A 25,418-nucleotide genomic window follows, 5' to 3' on the forward strand; every position below is an offset into this window, starting at 1 on the left:
TTGATTGACAGGCAGTTGGCTTTTTCGATTTCGAGGAAGAATGTATATAGACCAATCAAATTGAAGCACGCGTATTTACACCTCCAGTGTCCTCGTGACCCCTAATGTGCACTAGCAACTTAGCAAGTGGTCAAAAACTCCTTTTACCTTTTAATATGTCAATGCGAGCCTCATTAATGTCATTAGATGTTCAGTCAACAAAATCTAATCTAACAAAATCTACTTTGTGCTTTTGTTAGCCTGCCTGCCTTGATTGATCAATGTTGGTGTATATTTTATTATTACATTATTAATCATATATTTTTATTAAGGCTGTCAAAGTTAACACGGTATTAATGCGTTAACGCCCGATTCTATTAACCCCACAATTTTTTTTAACTCACAATTAACTTTTACGAAAAAAAAAACGTACGGGCGGCTACGTGGCGTAGTGGGCAAGGCGCTCGCCACGAATGACGGAGACGCTGGGCTTGCCTGTTCGAGCCCAGCGCTCCACATTGCTTTCAGTTTAGCTGGTCGTTCATACTAATACACATTGGCCGTATTAGGGGGTGGGAAACTGATGGGTGGGGATCGGGCGTTGTGGACAGCGACTCCTACAGGTCGGTTGGTGCGCCTGCGCAGTAGAATCAGGAAGTGTCGGGGGCAGCGTGAGCCTCCCACGCGTTACTCCTCGCCACTGAGAGATCGAGCTGCGCAGGTGAAAAGATGCGACTGCTGTTACCTCAAGTACCGGAGGGGACTTGTGCTATGTATGACTTAGTCCACATTGCAGCCGGCTTGTGGGAGGCAAGAAACAGCGTTCGTGACAGGGGAGGGTTGAATTGGATGATACGAAATTGGGATGGGAGAAAATATAGAAAATGGGAGAACAAGTGGATAAAAAAAAGAAAAAGAAAAACATATTTTTTTTTACTTTATTTTTAATTTTTTACTAGACTTCACTCAGGTGTATTATTGATGCTCTCATTGATACTATGTTTGTTTTTGAAGTGTGTGTGTGTGTGTGTGTGTGTGTGTGTGTGTGTGTGTGTGTGTGTGTGTGTGTGTGTGTGTGTGTGTGTGTGTGTGTGTGTGTGTGTGTGTGTGTGTGTGTGTGTGTGTGTGTGTGAGAGAGAGATATATATATAGAGAGAGAGGGGGGGTGAGAGAGATGAGGAAGGGGCAAGAGAGAAAGAGAGCTGGGAGAGTGTGTGTGAGAGAGAGAGGGGGGGGGGGTGGTGTGATTACTCAGCCCTTGTGTGGGTGAATGTAACAAGTTCCTAACGTTTTCTTTCCCCTATTATTTCATGCACACTTTATTCATTGTTTTATTTTCTTTTAAGTTATTTTGTGCATCACTCTGTTTTGAATTTGATGCAAATTTGCAATGCATGAGGGTCATCCTTCTGTGTTAAATGGCTGCATAAAGCAAGCATTTGTTGACTCTCATGTTGATAAGAGTATTAAAACTTGGAACTTTAAGGTAGATAAAAAAAATAATACAAAAAAATGCGATTAATTTGCAATTAATCGCAAGTTAACTATGGACAATAAATATTTTAATCGATTGACAGCACACATTTTTATATTATATTGTATTATTTTTATATTATATTTTATCATTTTTATATTGTATTTTATTATTATTTATATTATAAACTTTTTTCCTGCCTCCACCTCCCCTCCCCCGTCCCCCATGCTGCTATGATGCCTGAATTTCCCCAAGGGGATCAATAAACGTTGTGGTTGTTTTACAGGGGCCTGTTGGTGGTGCAGGCATCAGTGGTTTCCCTGGTCTGAGGGTGAGTAGGAACCACCATCTTGTTATTACTGGTTAGCCTATAGAGGCCTTACATGTACATGTTTGTGTTTCTTCCAACATGGCTGCCTGTAACCAAACCAATTTGGGTAATTTCACTGTGATTTTATTGATAAGATCCCAGTATAAGGACACCGTTAAATAACATTTCTGTTGATATATTTGTCATATCGACACACACAGCAGTGTGTTGTCTCTTCCAACATGGAGGACAAATGTGCTAAACATTCTGTGAAAGGCCTCTTGTCTGGTTCTGGCCCCCGCCTTTTACAGCATGACGACATTGCTGTGCACCAGTGGCGGACTGGCCATCGGGACGTTCGGGACGAATCCCGATGGGCCGGGACCAAAGTGGGCTGGGCCAAAAAAAAAAAAAAAAAAAATTTTTTTTTTTTTTTTTTTACTTTTTTTTTTTGGGCCAGTGTGTGGGCCAGTGTGTGGGCCACTAATGTGGGCCGATGTGTGGGCCAGTGTGTGAGTCGGTGTGTGGGCCACTAATGTGGGCCAGTGTGTGGGCCGGTGTGTGGGCCAGTGTGTGAGTCGGTGTGTGGGCCACTAATGTGGGCCAGTGTGTGGGCCAGTGTGTGGGCCGGTGTGTGGGCCAGTATGTGGGCCAGTGTGTGGGCCGGTGTGTGGGCCAGTATGTGGGCCAGTCTGTGGGCCGGTGTGTGGGCCAGTGTGTGAGTCGGTGTGTGGGCCACTAATGTGGGCCAGTGTGTGGGCCGGTGTGTGGGCCAGTATGTGGGCCGGTGTGTGGGCCAGTATGTGGGCCAGTGTGTGGGCCGGTGTGTGGGCCAGTGTGTGGGCCACTAATGTGGGCCGGTGTGTGGGCCGGTGTAGTGTGTGGGCCAGTGTATGGGCCATATGTGGGCCGGTGTGTGGGCCAGTGTGTGGGCCGGCAATAAAACAATAAACAAGTTGCATAAACTAAATCAGATTAAAAATGATCACAGTTCTGGTTTGCCTTAAGATGCAGTTTAAGATGGGTCTTGAACATGGAGTATGTAGGGCACTCTCTAATCACAACTGGCAGGCTATTCCAGTAGTTACCACTTTTAACAGAGAACACAGTTTTTGCAATGGTAGTATACCGAAAAGGCACCTTACAGTCCCCTCTACTGATGGCCCTGGTGGTAATGCCAGTGTCTGCTTTCTGTTGGATGAACTCATTCAATGGGGGAGGGGCAAGTCCATGCAGAACCTTGTACATGAAGCAAGTATATTTGAAAACTTGGAAATTCTCGAAACTTAGCATGTTATGTTTTTCTAAAACATTACATTCACATTTACATTTACATTTAGTCATTTAGCTGACGCTTTTATCCAAAGCGACTTACAAGTTCTGTACGACAAGCCATCAGGAAGTGATGAAATGTAATTTGTTTCCTATCAAATACTTTTATGGCTAAGTAATTATATTGGTGTAAGAGTAGTGACATATAAAAGAGACCAGTTGATAAAACAGTAGGCCTACTCGATGTGTGATAAAATCATTGAATGCAGAAACATCCTTGCAGCATTAACTGGCAGGCAGGGCCTGATCTGCCTGAAGTTTTCGATGTTAAACTTGACTGTTTGTCACTTTCTTCACATGACTTTTTGAAGGTCAATGTAGAGTCCAATGTGACCCCAAGATACTTGAATTAATGTACAATGTCCAGCTCTGCCTCTCCCAGAAACACATTAGAGTGAGTGACCTCTACTGGTGACTTTGTGAACATCATACACACTGTTTTCTTGGTGTTAAGTGAAAGACATGCTGGTGTTAAGTGAAAGACATGCTTTTGTTAGCCAGTCTTGAATGAGACATGAGACATCAGTGAATGAGATTCACGTTTCCTCCCAACCGCGAGTAGGCCTAGAAGCGCAGAAATGGAGAATGCAAAAAAAGAAAGGGTGGAGCTGAAAAAGCTAGAATTAAAAAACAAAAATTGCTAGTAAAAGACGCAGAACAATGTTCTAAAATTACAGACATGTTTACCCGCTGCTGCTGCTAATGATGATGAAGTTCAAGTGGAAGGAACCAACAGTAACATGACAGGTGCATGCAGTAGCCTAGTGCATATTCTACTGTTGGTGTCTGCCGGTTCATGAGGGCTAGCTAGCCTATACTAGCTCTTGCAGTGATTTCAGTCATTCTATTACAAGACAATGTGCTTTCCGTATTCCTGATTCCTTACAGCACGTGGACGTAAATAGTTGTGACTCGTGACGTTTTTTCTCTGACTAAAAGTTTAGTTAGCAATGTAAGGACTAGTGCCCACCACAGCATCAGAAGCTAAAGTGCTAACCTAGAGAGCCAATCAGAACCTAGGACGGGCTGCAAATTAATCGGCTACTAATATTATAATAGTAAATACTAAAATAAAATACTATTATGTTCCCTTCCAAATTTTCATGTTGATATAATATTGGTAATCTAATTGATTGAATTGATTAGTTGCCATTTTACATGCTTAAATAAGATGTACCTTAGAATTCCCAACTGTTAGCCATGTTCTCGATCTGTATATGATTAGTCTCATCTACATGTTTGTAAATAACCACAGCTAACTAGCTTAAGCTAACAACTAGGTCAACTACTACCCCGTAGTTAAACATATGTGATTGCATATAACAGCTAACTGCTACAGCTAAGTTGGTAGTTAGCCTATTCCATTAATGTTGAATGTATTTATGAAGGTTGTTGATGGTGGTTGGCGCTGATTAGCAGACATGATTCCGTCAGTCTGCCACAGGGCAGCTGTGTTTGCTGATGCTGCTCACAACCACCAGTAGTGTATGACTGTGTGAGTGTGAATGCTTGATGGTTTCTGTGAAGCGCTTTGTGGAACAATGCTGATATACAGTTAAGAATGAGTCATTCGCTTTTGGTTTTTAAGAAAAATTTGTAAAGCTATTTTTGAAAACTACAGGGGTGAATAATACTGTTTTCTTTTGCTATTTTCTTTTAGAATACTGTTTTGGAGTCTTAATTTTTTAAATGTTTTTTTTTTTTATCCACTTTTTCTCCCATTTTCTACATTTTCTCCCATCCCAATTTCGTATCATCCAATTCAACCCTCCCCTGTCACGAACGCTGTTTCTTGCCTCCCACAAGCCGGCTGCAATGTGGACTAAGTCATACATAGCACAAGTCCCCTCCGGTACTTGAGGTAACAGCAGTCGCATCTTTTCACCTGCGCAGCTCGATCTCTCAGTGGCGAGGAGTAACGCGTGGGAGGCTCACGCTGCCCCCGACACTTCCTGATTCTACTGCGCAGGCACACCAACCGACCTGTAGGAGTCGCTGTCCACAACGCCCAATCCCCACCCATCAGTTTCCCACCCCCTAATACGGCCAATGTGTATTAGTATGAACGACCAGCTAAACTGAAAGCAATGTGGAGCGCTGGGCTCGAACAGGCGAGCCCAGCGTCTCCAGTATTTGTGGCGAGCGCCTTGCCCACTACGCCACGTAGCCGCCAATTTTTTTAATTTTTGTTAAGAATATAGGACAGGCATATATAAGCATTATGCTTCAGTCTGTACCTTTTCAGTCACTGTAAAATCAAATATTGTTAAATGATGGGGTATATTGTATTGTGTGAGATGATGACTGAATAAACTACTACTACTACTACTACTACTACTTTGGGTGTTTTCAAAAGGCTGAAAAACGCTGTATGAATTCAAGCCATTATTATTGATTGCTGATGTTCTTCTTATGCAGTTGACTCTGAGGAAAGAGAGAGCGCCCAATCCAGCACAGCTGACCCTGAGGGGAGAGAGAGTGCCCAGTCCAGCACAGCTGACCCTGAGGGGAGAGAGAGAGCCCAGTCCAGACAGACAGACAGACAGACAGACAGACAGACACACAGAGAGAGAGACAGAGAGAGAGACAGAGAGAGAGACACACAGAGAGAGAGACACACAGAGAGAGGGAGAGACACACACACACACAGAGAGAGAGAGAGAGAGAGAGAGAGAGAGAGAGAGAGAGAGAGAGAGGTCTTTCAATGTTGATTAAACGGCAAGCAACTAATGTCATGAGTGCCAAATTAAAGGACAATAAATCCAATCTAACTGGAATTGTGTAGCACAGACCTTTCTATTAGGGATGCTCGATATTGGCTTTTTTACCTATACCGATATTGTCCAACTCTTAATTTCCGATACCGATATCAACCGATACCGATATATGCAGGGTTTCCCGCCCCAAGAAATGGAATAATTTCAGGTAATTACCATTACATATCTCTTGTTGTGGAATTAACACAACATTATGCATACTTTTGACAATAAATAAAATCAGAATTGGTTCTTACTTGCTTGCCTGGGTAAATAAAGGTTATAGAAATGTAAATAAAATATTATTTCTTTAAAACCGATACCGATATTTTTCGATATCACATTTTAATGCCGATATCGGCCGATAATATCGGACATCCCTACTTTCTATGGATCAAAACGTCAATATTATTATGGTGTAGTTAATACTTCATGTATCCTTAATCCCTAGGCTAATGAGGCACTAAGATGTTAGTAAAAAAAAAACATATGCCAATGACGGGAAGTAACGGTATATGTATGTGTGTGTCTGTGTGTGTGTGTGTGTGCACTGTGCATGAGTGCACATCTAGGGGCGGTGTGTAGATTTGGTCTCCCTGATGTTGACTCCTTAGCCACAGCCTTGGGTTGTTTAATACTGGACAAGTGTTTCATAACGCCCGTTGTGTGGGCCGGTTTCGGGGCCGGTGCGTGGGCCGGTGTGTGGGCTGGTGCGTCTGAATGTCCCGGGCTGAATTTGTGTCCCAGTCCGCCACTGCTGTGCACACTGTCGCACCGAGCACACTGTGACAAATCAAACTTCCTAACCAGTGGGGATGTAGCTCAGTGGTAGAGCGCATGCTTCGCATGTATGAGGTCCTGGGTTCAATCCCCAGCATCTCCACTTATAGCTTTTCCTGCGCGACCGACTTCGTCAAGGTTACAGTGTCCACCAGATAGAATACACCATTATCTGTTCTTAGTGTTCTACAGCAGAGCCTCTGTCTATGTTTCTGCTCGTCTGCCCATGTCTGTCTCTGTCTGTCTCTCTGTCTGTCTCACTGTCTGCCTCTCTGTCTGTCTGTCTCTGTCTGTCTCTCTGTCTGTCTCACTGTCTGTCTCTCTGTCTGTCTCACTGTGTGTACACACACACACACACATCTGTCTATCTTTCTATCTTTCTGTCTGTCTCTCTGTTTGGATCCCTGTCTGTCTCTCTGTCTGTCTCACTGTGTGTACACACACACACACATCTGTCTATCTTTCTATCTATCTGTCTATCTTTCTGTCTGTCTCTCTGTCTGTCTCACTGTGTGTACACACACACACATCTGTCTATCTATCTGTCTATCTTTCTGTCGGCCTCTCTGTCTGTCTCTCTGTCCGTCTCTTTGTCCGTCTCTCTGTCTGTCTTTCTGTCTGTCTCTCTGTCTGTCTCTCTGTCTGTCTTTCTGTCTGTCTCTCTGTCTGTCTCTCTGTCGGTCTCTCTGTCTGTCTCTCTGTCGGTCTCTCTGTCTGTCTCTTTGTCCGTCTCTTTGTCCGTCTCTCTGTCCGTCTCTGTGTCTGTCTTTCTTCCTGTCTCTCTGTTTGTCTCTCTGTCCGTCTCTCTGTCTCGTCTGTCTTGCCGGCCAGATTCGTTTTGCAGATGACGGTTTGTACGACTGTCCTCCTCTCCTCCCCCGAGTCTAAGTGAATGAATGAAGTCCACATGGTGTCGATTCTCTCTTGGCCTCGTCTCGAAGCAAGTTGCCAGCCAGCCAGGGTCATTTGTTTTGGATGGCAGCAGCAGCAGCATAGCACTCACTGTATTCCTCAGCCCGCAGTAGTGAGCGCTACTGCAGAACTCTTGAGCCGCGCTCGGGCCGTCGCCAAGGCTGGATTACCAATTTTCGGTGCACTTAAACGTGGGCTTTGGCGGGCTGTCGGAATCCCTGAGTGATCTCCGTGGAGCCAGAGATGGTAGATAAATGGGGCAGGGAGAAACACAGTGTCCTGGCTCTGGTGTCGTGAGTCCTGCCTACTGGGGGCACTCCTTCCACGTCCCTCAGGGACTACTCACAGCAATGCTACTGGGGGATGAACTTCATAACTCCAGTGGACCGTTTTCCAAGGAAACAGGTTTTGTAGTTGTAGACATGTTTCTTTGTTTCTTTGTTTGTTTGTTTGTTTGTTTGTTTGGTTGGTTGTTGTTTCGTACTGTTACAGTGGGTGTTGAATGGATTTCTTGGGTCGAGGGTAATGAAACTCACTCACAAAAAAAAGTTTAGCCTTTATTTAACCAGTTGTGTCCCAATTGAGATCCAGGACCTCTTTTACAAGGGAGACCTGGAGGGAGTTAAAAGGTGTCCATGCTAAAGCTGTGAGGGAGTTAAAAGGTTTCCATGCTAAAGATGTGAGGGAGAGAGACAGTGTACAGCGAGATCCATGGCAGGATGATGAGTGAATGATTGATACACAGAGGCTCCTCCTGCTACTGATACCCCCCCCTTCACATACCAGTCAAAGGCTTTGGGTTCAACCTATGTAACAGTCCCACTGCTAGTATCATAAAACATACATATGTCTGTAATTAGCTCATACTCCATCATGTGAAATGAGGCTGGGGTTAGCTTATGGCTGTCCTCGTTTTGCAAAGCCTCTCAAAAACATTGTGACATCAATTAATCTCTTGTGACCAGGTGTCCCCCTTTTTGTACTGTTATTTATTGTTTTAAATATTCAAACTTATCACTTGACAGTAATGTCTTGTGTTTTATTTTAATTTTTTTGCTTCGAAAAGAGGGACATCCTCTCAATATGTGGGACGCGGTCTCAAATGGTGGGACAGTACAACCAAAAGGGGGACACCTGGTCCCCCGGGCCGGGCCGGGGTTGTCGACCCTCCTCAGCGTTTCAATATGTTTTACGTCCTGGAAGGATTTGGTTGCCAAGCGATATTAGATATTAGATAAAAGTCTCCTTGTTGTCTGGCAACATTCGCTCTTATTAAACATTCTATCAGGACGCTTTGGGAACTGTTTGGGAGACCTGGACCGATATGACGAGGACACAGCCCCCAGCGTTCCCAGTTCAGCACTGGAAGGGAGACAACGCTACTGGTCTGACAGCATGGAGTACTGTATATCTCCCAGTGGTAAAGGGGAATACATAAAAACAGTTTAAACAGTTTTAACTCAACTTGGTCTCATCCAAGGCTGCCTAAAGCTCTTCACAACATTATTCTTGGCCCTCCCAACGGGTTCCAGTAATTATTAGATATTCTATTCGGTTTATTTTTTATGCAATTTAACTATTTGAGAAGGTATTTTTTAAACTAACTTGCCTATTACACAGTGAAAGCACACCAGCCCTGAGCCTAAGACACTGTGATTTACTTGTACATTGAATGAGCAACGTCTGGTCGCATTGTTTGGCCCACAGCCCAGCGCCCTTGTTACATGTAGACCCATGGCCCTTGTCAGAAGGTTTTGCCGCCCCTGGTCTTGTCATTCTAGTTGGAAACCGCTTCGATGATTTTTATAACTCTCCTGGCTCTGACTCTGAGTGGTGTGAGTGGTGATGGATGACTCTCTGGATGGATGAGACCGTCCTTGGCCTTTGCCACTGCCACTGGCTCTAACTAACTGTTTATACAGGTGCAACCCAATCTCACGAAGTTACCCTGCCTTTAAGGCTACAAACAGTTGTCGCTTTAAAGGTTCGCTATGCCATTTCAGGGGAGGGGGATTTGTTCACATTTGCATATGCTGCAATTAGTGTACAAAACCTATTTACTATACGTGTAATCCTTTGAAGGATTGTGTCTTATGTCATCGTGATTCAAAACTAAATAATTTTTAACCCTTTCACTGCCACACGACAGAAGGTTAACCCTTTACTATCACACTACCGACGGTTAACCTTTACTAACCTTTTTGGTAATGCGGCAGTGAAAGGGTTAAGCACCACGAACCAAAACGTAAGCCTTCTTTGAATGTTTGTAAAAAAAAAAATTGGGCCCTGCCATTGTAAACAACCGCAGTGAATTGGCAACTTTCCAGGCATATTTCTAGCTTCAGTGTTTCCAGGGAGACAATGTTCCTCTGAGGACAGTTTGTTTATTCAGTTATGAAAATATACCATATTGTTGTTTTTCAAAATCCCTTGACTTTAACATTTCTGCATAGTGCACCTTTAAGTTAGTCTGTGTTACATTGCAGAGAGTTGGGAAGGCAATGGGAATATGATGCTGAATTTACACCAATAACTACAAGCAGTGGATTCACCTTCATCGTCCGCAGATGGGAGGACAAGACATATATCCGTATTTTCCGACCGACAAGTCATGCCTTGGTCAGGACATGATGTGATACAGACAGATAGCAGATGGACCGCTATACATGATGCAGTTGACATTCATATACATATATATATATACCGGTATATGGTATAAATGCACACACACACACACACACACACACACACACACACACACTCACACACAGACACACATACACACACACACACACATACACAAACTAACGTACACAGATGAATGCATAGCACAGTCATAGCCTACAGATACAGAGTAGACAGCCATTTCCCATGCCATGTCTGCACACAGAGCCAAACACAGCCATATCTCATGCTATGTCTCTGACATTAAAGCTGAAATCTGAAGTAGAATCCAGGAAATCAGGATTCCTGACGGATTGCCGTCCGTTATGCGGTGGGATCACCAGAGGCCGCACAATACGATATAATCACGCTAGAGTCACGATATTGTAATATCACAATATTGTGATATTGTCAAGAAAGACCAGATCAGGTAACCCAAAATGCAGACACAGACACACAGGAGTAGGGCAAAAATCAACACGATTTATTATAGGGGAAAATAAATGTTTAATTATTTTTTTTATTTCAACCTTTATTTAAAATCGTAAGCTTCTGAGGTTTCCCTCATTTACAGAAACAACGATTGTACAAATGTAAACAGTACATAATAAAATCGATATTCAATAAAAATGATCGTATTATTATAATTATCAGAAAATCAGCTAAAACAGTTACAGGTCTGTAACACACTTTTACAGTTACACAATGGTCTGAAATCATACGTTTAAACATACCAAGAGAAGGGAGAACCTCCAACTTCAGAGAGAGTTGGACGACATTCCAAGAGTTAGAGGCATCAAAGGAAAAAGCTGACTTCCCTAGCCCTCATGTTGTGTTAGGAATTGGCACCACTGACCGTTGTTAGCGGGTCAATGTTGACCCTGGGTCTAACTCAGTCCTGACCACTAAAAAGAAAGGAGTATCACTCAATATAGTTAATACTACATCCTAACTAACATTATATGCATTCATAACCATATAATCCCATTGTAATTTGATTTTATGGCCCCAGAGACACATCATGTCCCTTATTTTTAAGATGAAAATTAGGTTGTTCAATCATAATATACTAAATGTGAAACCCATAGATAATAATGTTTTCTGACTATAATAGAACAATATTAGAATATAACTTCTGAAAAAAAGTTTACTATATTTATTATTATTTTATTTATTTATATTTAGTATTTTTATAGTATAGTTTTACCTTGCCGGGTCAAGAATGACCCTAACACCACAGTCGTACTTTTTTTTCTGCAGATACCTTCAGAATTCTCAAAATGGTGAAACATAGTTTTGCTGTGCTTATATATGTGTTGTGGAGGATATCATAAAGCCTTGTTCTAATCAAATTAACTACATGGTAGTTATTACATATTATAACCTTGAAACGGGTCGCTGGAGACCATAACACCACATAAGGGCTAGATCAGAACAAACTTGAGAGACCCTAAGAGTCATCCAGTCATTTGATCGAGTTGAATAGGTTCCAATATTTCAATCTAACAGTGAAGAGATATAAACAGGTTGTTTACCAATAAGGGCAGTGTTTGTTACGCCTTTCTGCAAGAGAAGGCCAACCCACCCTATCATACAGGACACAATGGTGAGTATCATATCTGTCACCAGTAATAAACCTAAGAGCTGAGTGATGTGCAGATTCCAGAGGTTTAAGAGTTGATGCCGCAGCATGCCTATAAATTACATCACCATAATCCAAAACTGATAAGAAGACTGATTCAACAATTATTTTTCTACTAAATAGAGGAAACCAATTTTCTGTCACAGTTTAGAGGCAAGATTATCCACATGGAACTTAAATGTAAATATCTCGTCAAGCCACAGGCCAAGATATTTATACTCAGTGACTCTCTCTATACAAGAGCCACTGACAGTAGATAGCCGCACATTATCAAAGTTAATATTTTTGCTATTTCTGGGCTCTTGAAAACAACAAGATTTTGTCTTACTAGCATTAAGAACTCATTTTAGATTAACAAGGGCATCCTGAAGAGCATAAAAAGAAAGTTGCAATTTCTCAATGGCCAACTGTACAGAATCAGCAATACAGTACACAATTGTGTCATCAGCATACAAATGGGCATGACAACCGTACAAAGAAGAAACAATGTAATATCAATGTGTTGTCATATAAATCGTGAAAAGGACAGGACCCAAAACTGAACACAAAAATTCAGATTGGGCTTGAGCCCAACTTCACACACTGCCGCCTAGAAGATAGATAATCCTGAAACCAGACACAGGCATTACCATCCAAGCCAATTTTAGATCGTTTTTTTTTAGAAGCAAGTAGTGATCCAGGCTTTTGATAAATAAACAAAGAGGGCAGCACAATGTTTCTTGTTATCTAATGCTGAGATAATATAATTTGTAACCAGAGTAATGGCTGATGTAGTACTGTGTTTGGCTCTAAAACCAGATTGATGACTCAGTACTCAGAAGTACTGAGTTATTTGAAAGGAAAAACTTAAGTTAATCATTCACTAGTGTTTCCATAACTTTAGCTAGGCAAGGTAACCTGGAGATAGGACGAAATCAAAATGATCCCTATCACCTCCCGTATGTAAAGGAATCACTCATGCAGATTTCCAAGCTAGATGGAATCTACCTGAAGAGATAGAGAGATTAAATATATAAATTAACTGCTCAGCGATAACTGGTGCAGCCAATTTAATAATAAAAAAATACTCTTAAGTTATCCTTACCTGTAGAACACTTTGAATCAATAGATTGCAAAGCATCAAATACGACTGTGAGAAGGGCTGAACGGATGAGGAACGAGGTGATGAATAGGGAAAAGGGTCTCCTCTCCTCTCTCATCTCCTGTCCTTTCCGCTCCCCTCTCCTCTTCTTCTCTCCTTTCCTCTCCTCTCCTGTCCTTTCTCATATCCTGTCCTTTCCTCTCTCCTCTCCTCTTCTTCTCTCCTTTCCTCTCCTCTCCTGTCCTTTCCTCTCTCCTCTCTTCTCCCCTCTCCTCCTTTTCTCTCCTCTCCTCTCATTTCCTCTCCTCTCATCTCCTCTCCTCTCCTTTCCTCTCCTCTTATCTCCTTTCCTCTCCTCTCTCCTCTCCTCCATAAGAATTTTCTCTGAATCATTGTGACCTATTTCTGGAGTATCTTGGGATGTGCTGTAGCCAGTGTTAATAATGTGACTAACTGCACACAATTAATGACATAATGCAGACAGCCATACCGGTGACAATGTTTAGCTTTTAGTGCCAAATGATAAGTCTGAGGCGGAGTCTCAAAAGAGAATGTTGAATATTTATTTTGCATAAAAAATCACAACAGTGCCTCTGCTAGGAGCTAACTGAACGGGAGCCGACTGGATAGGAAGTGCGCAACAACGTTTAACGTCCGTGTGGAACCAATGTGCCAACAACCTTTCCATGGGTGAAGCATAGTTGAGCATAGTTGTCATTTAATGATACTAATACTAATCTATACAATCACCTGTTGTTGAATAAATACCATTACTTTCTAGTTATTACTAAAAAAACAGTATAAAACAGTAGCTGTAAAAAAGAAAAGAAAAAAAAGTTTTATAATTTATATAATATAATATATATATTTTTTTATGTATGCACTGGTATCCGATCAGTATAACCAGACCTAGACCACCTCTAACTCTAACCCCTAACCAGACCTAGACCACCTCTAACTTTAACCCCTAAGTTAGGGTTGTGACTTAGAGGTGGTCTAGGTCCGGATAGGGGTTAAGAGTTAGTCTACTCTAGCCCTTTACATCCATCTATCTAAATAATAATAATAAATTATAATGAATGCTTAACTACCCCTAAGTTACCCTAACCAGACCTAGACCACCTCTAACTCTAACCACTAACCAGACCTCTTCCATGTGGCACTTTAACACTGACCTCAGAATGTGATTTTATATAATGTTTTTATGCAACCAGATTGCAATCAGTGTGTACTACTACTAGTACTACTATGTGTTCTGTTTACTTAGTTTACAGTATCCTGTTATAGAATAAACCGCTGCCAGACACAGCGGAGAGAGAGAGGACAGACATGACAGAGAGGACAGACACAGCAGAGAGAGGACAGACATGGCAGAGAGAAAGGAAAGACACAGCAAACAGAAGACAGACAGAGTTCAGCGTCGTCTCTCTGGTCAGAAACAACGTCACCACATCCGTAATGCTCTCTTAGATGCATACATTGGACCATGTCTACACCAACATATACTGTAGGTGCAACAATACATTGGACCATGTCTACACCAACATATACTGTAGGAGCAACAATACATTGGACCATGTCTACACCAACATATACTGTAGGAGCAACAATACATTGGGCCATGTCTACACCAACATAATTATACTTCCTGTGTATCACTTGTGCCGCCGACTCAGATTCCCCTAGGTTAAAAAATAAATACGCAATTTAAATCAGAAAATGTTCCATGTTGACTATTTCTGACTTCTGACAAGTTTTTTTCCATTAACACTTTAACTGCCGAAAACGCCGGAACTCGTCATTCCCCGCCATGCTCAAGTTGCCGCGGACGCCGTAACTCGTCTTTGATATCAAGATTTCAAAAATCTGTGATCGAAATCATATTTCCGTTCTGGAGCCTTGACACACAGTTCTGATCTCCTCTCAATCCTCTAGCGGTTCAAGAGCGCCATCTGGTGGCCGATCGGCAGATCGAAACCGGATGTCAACCTTTAACCCGGCAGGACTCACTCCATATGTGGTCCGGGCACTCGCTAATGTTAGAGAGACTCAGTCTTCACACAGTGAACATCGATCGGTGCAAATAACTCGAAAAAACAACATGTTTTGGACGTATATACTATTATACAACCTGGAAATAGATCGGGTATTTTGGCATCCCATAATGGAAAACTGTCTACTCCACGCTGATCGCCCAACGGCCCGAGGAGACTGGGGTGAGTTTTAGCGTGTAGTATTACCGTGTTCGATATAAACTGCTATGATGAACATATGACCCACATTAGATGAATGGTATAACGTTGCCCACGGAATTATAAACGCCCCCTCGCCCATCCGGTCAACATCAGATGACGTGTAGTAACTTCCAGAACCACATCCAGTTGAAATTTATTATCTGGCACAGATCGCTATCAAACTGTATTTCATCATCAATATAATGCATTTGGGGCTATAAATCACGTTCTGGAGAAAGCTGCAGAAAGAGATGAAAACATACTTATACTTTAGACCATATTTTAGTATGAATATGTGAATGAAAAAGTTTAACGTTGCTACACCATGAACAATACATATAGGACATTGAATGGGCCCTAATAATGGCAATCTAGCAATAGAATTTAAAAAGTTATAGCCCTGCAAAGAAGGGGAACTTCTCCATGTTAAATAGAGCTGGCAAGGGATGGTATATCATGAATTTAACCTCGGCAGTTAAAGTGTTAACTAAAAATAGACAAAAATGTCATCCGTTTTCGTCGACTAAATCTAGACTAAAACAAAAAAGACAAAATTGAGACATAAACTGACTAAGACTAAAATGCTCAGACATTTAGTTGACTAAAACTGACTAAACGAAAAATAAATGAAGATGACTAAATATGATGAAAACTAAAAAGGAGCACTTGACACATGACTAAGACTAAAACTAAAATGAAAATAGCTGCCAAAATTAACACTGGCTGTAGCGCGGAGGGGAGAGGGGTTTGGAGTGCGCCGTAGCCTCGAGAGAAGAGGAGCAGAAGATGAGGTGACGTCGGGGGCGAGTGCTGGTGGCGAGCTGACAGGCAGAGGAAAACAGTGAACACAAAAAGTGAAATGAGTGAACACAAAAAAAATTACTAATACCATATATATACCAAGACTAACACCAGAATACCAAGATCAAATATCACTAGGATACACAAGGAACTGAAGCCGTGTCTTATACTGGGTTTACGATCTGGTGATGAATGGATGAGAGACCAGAGTTGATATATGGTAGGTGATGGGCTGATGGAAGGCAGGCATGGACGCATGTAGATGCCCATATTAGGATATCCCGGAGTCCCACACACACACACACACACACACACACACACACACACACACACACACACACACACACACACACACACACACACACTGAGGCAACACAGGAAGAACAGAGACAGACAGGGATCAGAGACAGACAGGGAAATCAGAGACAGACCAGAGAAACACAGAGTACTGCAGCTGGGGCATGGTCAAGACCATGACAAATATATTGCGATTTATGACCTTTTTATCAACTGCAAATGATGTCCCGAATGGAAAACTTTGTTATATATACATCATCTGTTTTATCTAATAATGTATTGTTACGTAAATGTAACACTACACTCTGGCTGGCTGGTTTGTTCCTGTGTGTGCAGCACGTGTACTGTACATGTACAGTATGTGTTCACTTCATTGCTTCCTCATACAGTTGGCCAAGTTGCAACAGTGGATCCGTCATCATCCATACTGGTGATCTGCCTCTATTCACTATATAAATATTAAGGAGGACAGACTCTTGTCCAGGCCCTTCCAGTCTTTTCTTAAATAAGAGACATCACAAAGCAGAATATAGCCTAGTCCATGTCCAGAATTATAGGACCAAACAATTTCGGGACAGTCACGCTGTGAATGAAATCACATGTCCAACTCGAGCGTGGCACAGATTTCTCAAGTCACCTTGAGTCTGTGTTTAAAACAGATACGGCAGCGTCTCCAGATGGACAGAGACATTCATCCTCACTGTCTCTCCTGAGACACCTAGTCCTCTTCAACTCTACTGTTCTCTTTTCACCTCTCCTCTCCTCTCCTCTACCCTTTCCTCTCCTTTCCTCTCTTCTCCCCTCCTCTTCTCCCTTTCTCTCCTCTCCTCCTCTCCTCTCCTCTCCTCTCTCCACCATTTTTCTCTGAATCATTGTGACCTATTTCTGGAGAGCATTCTAAACAAAGTAAATGGAACCAGGCCCTGAGTGCTGCTGTTACAGTAGGTCCAAGAGATCATCATACCTATGTATGATAGATTGAGTCTGGCTGGTCTCTGACACACTACTTTGTCTTGTGTGGTTAGCTTACGGGTCTTGGGGTAGAGGCACAGTATAGGCTTTCTTTAATCAAGCCCCATTGTGCTGTCCCTTGCAAATTGTCTGTGTTGCAAGAAGAGGAGGAAAATATACATTTATGATTTTCAACCCACTGTCCTATGATTTTGTGTTACAGCTTAATTGTGTCTTGTCATGTTAACCCTGTTAGGTTGAGATTTATTTCACGTCATAAATAGATCAATACAGTCCGTATTAATGAATGTTGCGTTTCTTTTTCAAATGTAGCCAAGAGTAAAGACCCTAACCCTATCAAAACAGCAGTCAAAGTGTATGTTTTCAGCACTATTTTCTTTACCAATGATTTTAAGTGTTATTAGCGAAATAGTTTATAAAAATCTCTATGCATTGCATTGGAAACTGGATAATTTAGACGCGAGGAAATGACGCCATCATGAAATCATTGTAGTCCTAAGAAAGGGCTTTCGATGGAAGTTGAAATTTCATAAACCTACACTGCCCAGCTCACACCAGCCGCTGTCAAAGCTGCAGCCAGCTGACGTGGAAAGAAAATATTTCCGTGATTATTAATAACAAACCTTTATTATCGTTAACAAACCTGAACGTTATTGCCATAAAATAAAACATATATTGTTTCTTTACCTTTCTGTGAATGTCAAAAAAAAACTGCATCGCAATCTGGTCAAAATGGCGGAGCTATGGATATTATACAAAAGTAACTGCACTTACAGTAGATTTCATTCACGGTCTTTGCTGCCCTGTAACGGGCACCTGGTGGTACTAAATCCAGATTTAACTCTGCCATTGGAAAGAGGAGATTTCGTCCGATCCATAGATGTATGACTTGGCCATAATAAGGTAATTTATAGGCCTGATATTCTATATTCTATAATTCATATTTCAAATTGCATGTGTCTGGATGGCAAGATTCTGTACTGTATACAAAACCACCTCTAAAACCCTTTATTCATTTGCTTAGGTTTTTTGTACACTTGATCTCAAGAAGGTGCTGAATGAGCTCAGTGGCAATTTTCCACGTCTGGTCAATGTTAGCATGGTGTTATTCACCGTCAAAGATGAACATTCTTTATTAAAATGATACATTCATATTATCCTTTGATTCATTACAATTTACTCAAGCGTAGTAACAGACACAATATTTCTGACACTGGGAGTACATTCCCTGAGGTCCATAGATGTCCCTAGATACCAAGATCTTGAAGTGTGAGCTAATCTTACACACACACACACACTGCTTGGGTCTGTAGACCGTGCCACACCTGAATAGTTTTTTTCAGAAAGCATCCTCATCCTCATCATTACCGTACTTAAGAAAGTATTGCCCATTTACTGTAAATTGCCTCAAAAAGTTGTGATTATATCGTGGCCAGTAGTGCTTCATTAGCTGAAGGAATCTTGTTGTGTAAATCCATCCATTCCTCCTTGATTTAACCCCTGGACCTGACTGGAAACATGCAGAAAGCACCAGAGAAAAGACACCAAGCAGCATCCTGTATCCTGGGGGCACTGCGAGTGAATCCACTACTGTATTCTTATAGAATCTGTGTCCTGCATGCAGACAAAATAGCCTTGACCCAGACGTTATCCCTACCCCTCTATGCAGAGCTCTGCGTGTGTAATAATAATAATACGCTTTATTTGTATAGCACCTTTCATACGAGAATTGCAGCCCAAAGTGCTTCATAGCCCCACCCACCTCCAGGGACTGAGGCCCCACCCACCTCCAGGGACTGAGGCCCCACCCACCTCCAGGGACTGAGGCCCCACCCACCTCCAGGGACTGAGGCCCCACCCACCTCCAGGGACTGAGGCCCCACTTGTATTGGGAATCGTGCAAAATAAAAGCAATGCATAAAGTGCAGACATAGAATGAGTATACAAATAGAGAGAATAACAGCCGTTAACAACAGCGTCCATTTAACGTGGCACCGTCTGCCACTCCACGTCCACGTCCACTTCCGGTGTCTTTCAGCAGTTAACCAGCAGCCCTGCCTCTGTGTGGATTGGTTGTGTGGCTCTGCGATGTGAGTTTGCGTCCATGTGTTGTGGATGTTGGTGGCAATAATTCGCTAGTCAGATGGTTAGTTGTTACAAATGTATTAGGTTAATAACAGGAGTTGGTTTCAGAAGACCTTGACAGGGAGTCCTGGCCTGGGACGCCGGAAGTGGCTCCCAGATTTACATTGTACGTCGATCTTTATACGTGACAAAAGGGGTGGGGTTAACCCTGTGAGAAGGAGGATAGGAGGATCTTTATACATGATAAAAGGGGTGGGGTTAACCCTGTGAGAAGGAGGATAGGAGGATCTTTATACATGATAAAAGGGGTGGGGTTAACCCTGTGAGAAGGAGGATAGGAGGATCTTTATACATGATAAAAGGGGTGGGGTTAACCCTGTGAGAAGGAGGATAGGAGGATCTTTATACATGATAAAAGGGGTGGGGTTAACCACGTGTGAAGGAGGATAGGAGGATCTTTATACATGATAAAAGGGGTGGGGTTAACCACGTGAGAAGGAGGATAGGAGGATCTTTATACATGATAAAAGGGGTGGGGTTAACCCTGTGAGAAGGAGGATAGGAGGATCTTTATACATGATAAAAGGGGTGGGGTTAACCACGTGAGAAGGAGGATAGGAGGATCTTTATACATGATAAAAGGGGTGGGGTTAACCACGTGTGAAGGAGGATAGGAGGATCTTTATACATGATAAAAGGGGTGGGGTTAACCACGTGAGAAGGAGGATAGGAGGATCTTTATACATGATAAAAGGGGTGGGGTTAACCATGTGAGAAGCAGGATAGGAGGATCTTTATACATGATAAAAGGGGTGGGGTTAACCACGTGAGAAGGAGGATAGGAGGATCTTTATACATGATACAAGGGGTGGGGTTAACCACGTGAGAAGGAGGATAGGAGGATCTTTATACATGATAAAAGGGGTGGGGTTAACCCTGTGAGAAGGAGGATAGGAGGATCTTTATACATGAAAAAAGGGGTGGGGTTAACCATGTGAGAAGCAGGATAGGAGGATCTTTATACATGATAAAAGGGGTGGGGTTAACCCTGTGAGAAGGAGGATAGGAGGATCTTTATACATGATAAAAGGGGTGGGGTTAACCACGTGTGAAGGAGGATAGGAGGATCTTTATACATGAAAAAAGGGGTGGGGTTAACCATGTGAGAAGCAGGATAGGAGGATCTTTATACATGATAAAAGGGGTGGGGTTAACCACGTGAGAAGGAGGATAGGAGGATCTTTATACATGATAAAAGGGGTGGGGTTAACCACGTGAGAAGGAGGATAGGAGGATCTTTATACATGATAAAAGGGGTGGGGTTAACCCTGTGAGAAGGAGGATAGGAGGATCTTTATACATGATAAAAGGGGTGGGGTTAACCCTGTGAGAAGGAGGATAGGAGGATCTTTATACATGATAAAAGGGGTGGGGTTAACCACGTGAGAAGGAGGATAGGAGGATCTTTATACATGATAAAAGGGGTGGGGTTAACCATGTGAGAAGCAGGATAGGAGGATCTTTATACATGATAAAAGGGGTGGGGTTAACCACGTGAGATGGAGGATAGGAGGATCTTTATACATGATAAAAGGGGTGGGGTTAACCACGTGAGAAGGAGGATAGGAGGATCTTTATACATGATAAAAGGGGTGGGGTTAACCATGTGAGAAGCAGGATAGGAGGATCTTTATACATGATAAAAGGGGTGGGGTTAACCACGTGAGAAGGAGGATAGGAGGATCTTTATACATGATAAAAGGGGTGGGGTTAACCACGTGAGAAGGAGGATAGGAGGATCTTTATACATGATAAAAGGGGTGGGGTTAACCACGTGAGAAGCAGGATAGGAGGATCTTTATACATGATAAAAGGGGTGGGGTTAACCACGTGAGAGGGAGGATAGGAGGATGAGATGAGGGGGGCGGCGGTCAAAGGGAAGGGCTGGTGAAGGGTGGAGGGAGGAGGGGTGAGACAGGAAGGTGGGATAGGGGGTAAATGGGTATTTGAGGTAGACACAAAAGAGAGGTAGGGGAGGTGTTGGACAGGATGTCTACCACACATGACTAGTATAGTGTTACACCGACTGCCAGTTTCCCACAGTAAAGTCATACTACCAAAAAGTCAGCTTTTCAGGAATTGAGACATGGTTGATCTCATTTACAGCCACGCATGTATAGACATTATGTTTGCAGTGAAGGTCTGGTTCAGTGACGGCGTCATAAAGCATTTCCGACACATGGGGAACGATTTTGGCTGTCACACAAAAAAGCCAATTAGTCCACTTTACTAAACCCTTAAGGTTTAAACATTAAAGGATAATTTAGTAATTACTTCAGTGTTTCTACGAAGGGATTACAGATCAAATGTTTTAAGTGTTAACTTTACAAGGAGTGCCAAAATGCTGACACCATCCTTCGCTGGAGTCCAGTTGAAGTCTTTGATGTTTCGATAATATGTTGTTGCTTCGCCTAATTCATTTTGAATCATTACTCCAGCAAATGCTGTCTTGGTACAAGATTGTGTCGAGCTAGGCCATAATTTTAAATGGAAATCTCAATATCACAAAAAACATTGCAGGTACCCTTCTGGCTGCAGTAATCATAAAGTAATGTAATCCAGTTACAGTGTTAGTACTATGCAAAAAAAAAAGAACGACATCAGAGCTGCTAAGTGCCCTTAAAAGCTGGTATGCACTTGAAGTCTTTGCCAAAGTGTGACTCAACAGAGCATGAGCCAGCATCTCATGTTAGATTTAATTTTCGCTTTTTGTGTCGAAATAAGATGTAGCGGGAATGCAGCAATGTGGTTTTCGTCAAGGTCTCCTAATCATTGCTTTCTCCGAAGCTCGCCTAAGTGTGCGAAAATGCGCCTCTATATCCTAGCAGATGGCGTCCATCTTGCGCTGTGGGCCTCATCGCCGACGCCGGTCCACGTTGAATTCATTCATTCAAATTCATTTGAATTGGATTCATGTGACTTTCATTTATTATTAAAAAAATACATAAGAAAAAAGGATATTACACTTTTGGCGATGACAACCGTCTCGCCTTGTTTAAACATAGCAGAGAATCCACTTCTTGAATTGATTAGATTACAAACAAATTGAATGCAACCCCGGTGTGAGTGAGCATCTGGGGGGGTTGGGGCACTTGGGGGGGTTGGGGGGGTCGGCAGGTGGAGTGTTCGCTGAAATATCTTCTTTCCTCACTCATCGCCGCCGTTCTTCACATCCCAGCAGCCATCAGTCCATGTCCTGCCGCGGGGCGATCAGAGAGCCTGAGCATCAAACCCCCGGCTTATTGCGTCCAGACGGACCTCTTCTTCCAGCCACATGTGCTTCATGACATCATGTTAAGCCACTCCCCCGTCATTCTCTCTCTCTTTGCTGCGTGATCTTGGCCCGGCTGGAGATATTGATCATTTTGACGGAAGGTGCGAGGCTGCTCCAGACAGCTGCACACACAGGAGGAGGAGTTTGCGGGCGCTCTATACAAGCTATAGATCAGTCTGAGTCTGCCAAGCCTATGTCTGATGAGATTACCAGGGAATTTAAATGGTAACGTTTCTTTCCACAGTCACTTTCTGTTACACTGCAAACTAAATATCTACATCTCAACAAGTATTTAAGCTGACTGCAAAAAAAAACTCCAGTGATTTGAGAGCATTTCACTTGTTCCTGTTTCAAGATAATGTTGCATGGTTTGAGAAAACCATTAAGCTTATTTATGTCACCTGATAGAGGCCTTGCACGGAATGTTTCTGAAAGCTGTCTGTCCATTATTCTGTGCAAGAGACAACTGTTGCTATGTGCAACGCAACGGTTGCTACTGTATGTGTTGATTTATGAGAAATATATCAACAATAACCAGGTGTCTTATTACTGGATCTTGTAAATAATTCACAGTATAATAGCAATATCATGCTTTCCCAATGTTTTACATACGCTACCACTGCACATAAATTAGGCAATTTCTCTTGAAAGTGGTTACCAATGGTTACAGGCAGCCATCCTGGAAGAACTACACAAACATTCCCTGGCATCTATTGGCAGATTTGAAAGATAACAGGTTTTCTTGCAGTCCGGTTGCTACAGTAACTAGGCTACTAATGTGTTTGTATTCATTCAAGTAATGCTTTATTTTAGTACCTGGAGATTGTGTGTTGGTGAAAGGCTTTGCCATATGGTACATACCACATCACCTCTGGCCTAGGATTTAATCCTGCCTTCCCTCTTGTGTCACCCCTATGCTGTATCCCACATTCCCACACTTCTGATTCTCTCTCTTGCTCACACTCACACACACACACACACACACACACACACACACACACACACACACACATACACGCACACACGCACACACACACACACACACACATGTATACATACACACACGCACACACACACACACGCGCGAACACACACACACACACACACACATGTATACACACACTCTATTCCTGTTTATCACCACCACCACCATCATCATTATGATACCGTCATGTTTATTGTTATATGAATGTAATTAACCTAACCACAACAATACCACCAGATAAGTCAGCTTTGAGAACTGCCCGGCCATAGAACACTTGAGCCGTTCTCTTGACCTGTCCTTTTGTGTGGCCTCCCAGTAGGCACTGGGGTACTGCATGAGAGGTATGGACTCATGCACTTAGTTGCGACTTACTCTGGACACTTGACTTGACTCGAGCCATAGGCTTACACGTGACTTTGACTTGACTTGTTTTTATTGTGACTTACCTCTACTTGTGACTCAGTCCTACCTCTGGTGGAAAAAGTGCCGCTACTGCTACTACTACTGCTGCTGCTATTAGCACTACGAAAGCCTCTCTCATGCAGCCGCTCTCTGGTCATTCCCACTTTGTCTCTGCCAATTAGCACTGATGTTCCGCGCAGACAGAGTAGTGCGGCCAGCCAAGGCCAAGTCCGGACAGAGCGGCGGGATACGGTTTCAGCACCGCTTGGATCTGCTCCGAGGTGGTGACACACAAGAATGTTCTGTTAGGGCCACGGCGGATACCGCTGATGGCAAAATAATGTTTCGGAGAGGGAGAGTCGGAAAAGAGATTGATCATCGGAAACATTCTCTGTGAAACATGTCCTTCAGCATCTGGCCCACGATACTGTGTGATGATGAATGTTACGAGTGAACGTGTCTGTCTGTCTGGCTCTCTGTGCACTTGTGCTTGCGTGTGTGATACAACCACCGTATCTCACCAGGCTCCTCCTTCTCTCTCCACAGGGAGACCCAGGGCCCGAGGGGCCGCGGGGACTACCTGGCATAGTGGGACCTCAGGTAGGGTAAACACTCGCTAGCTAGGTTGTTTGGCCAACCATTGTAGGCTAATCATTGTCAGACTGTTTGGCCAACCACTGTATAGGCTGGAGGCTAACCACTGTAGATAATTAAGTGTCAAGCAAATGGAGAGTGGGACCAATAGTAGGGTTAGACCAGGGGTTCTCAAACTTTTTTATACCACAACCCCATTTTATTTAGAAATTTTTTGGCGACCCCACACATAATGTATCGCATAATTTTAACATGGAATTAAGGAATATCAAAATAAAAGCACATGTTGTTGAACTTTATCATGCATATTTATTAGAAAATGTAATTACAGCACTATGTTATCAATACACATTTATAAAACAAAGCATATTTATCCAAAATATGTTGCTAGAACATAAAAATAAATATATATACCGTAATTCCTCTAATAGTAACCGGTATTCAATTAAAAACCGGGTCTCTATTAATGACCGGGTGTGCTGTTGAGCTAAGCAATTATAAGCCGGCCTCCTAATACAAGCCGGGTATATTTTGTTATTGTTGTTATATGCTGGCCTGGCTGTGCAGTAAATACCAGGTATGGTGTTAATGTTTACCAAGAGAGTAAGCCTACCTCAGAATATTATTATTATTATTATTATTATTATTATTATTATTATTATTATTATTATTATTATTATTATTATTATTATTATTATTATTATTATTATTATTATTATTATTATTATTATTATTATTATTATTATTATTATTATTATTATTATTATTATTATTATTATTATTA

The 25,418-nt window shown here is 42.4% G+C and overlaps 1 protein-coding gene across 1 annotated transcript in view; it reads left to right on the forward strand.

The window, feature by feature from the left end:
* Window positions 1-25,418, forward strand: part of col24a1 (collagen type XXIV alpha 1 chain) — a 313,480-nt gene that overhangs the window by 115,589 nt on the left and 172,473 nt on the right. Inside the window, exons 14-15 of the mRNA XM_084310995.1 lie at window positions 1,740-1,784; window positions 24,587-24,640. Of these exons, the coding sequence (XP_084167121.1) occupies window positions 1,740-1,784; window positions 24,587-24,640 (99 nt within the window). The remainder of the gene's footprint in view (window positions 1-1,739; window positions 1,785-24,586; window positions 24,641-25,418) is intronic.

The sequence above is a fragment of the Notolepis coatsorum genome (assembly GCF_963971535.1).
Source record: "Notolepis coatsorum genome assembly, chromosome: 3".
Lineage (NCBI taxonomy): Eukaryota > Metazoa > Chordata > Actinopteri > Aulopiformes > Paralepididae > Notolepis > Notolepis coatsorum.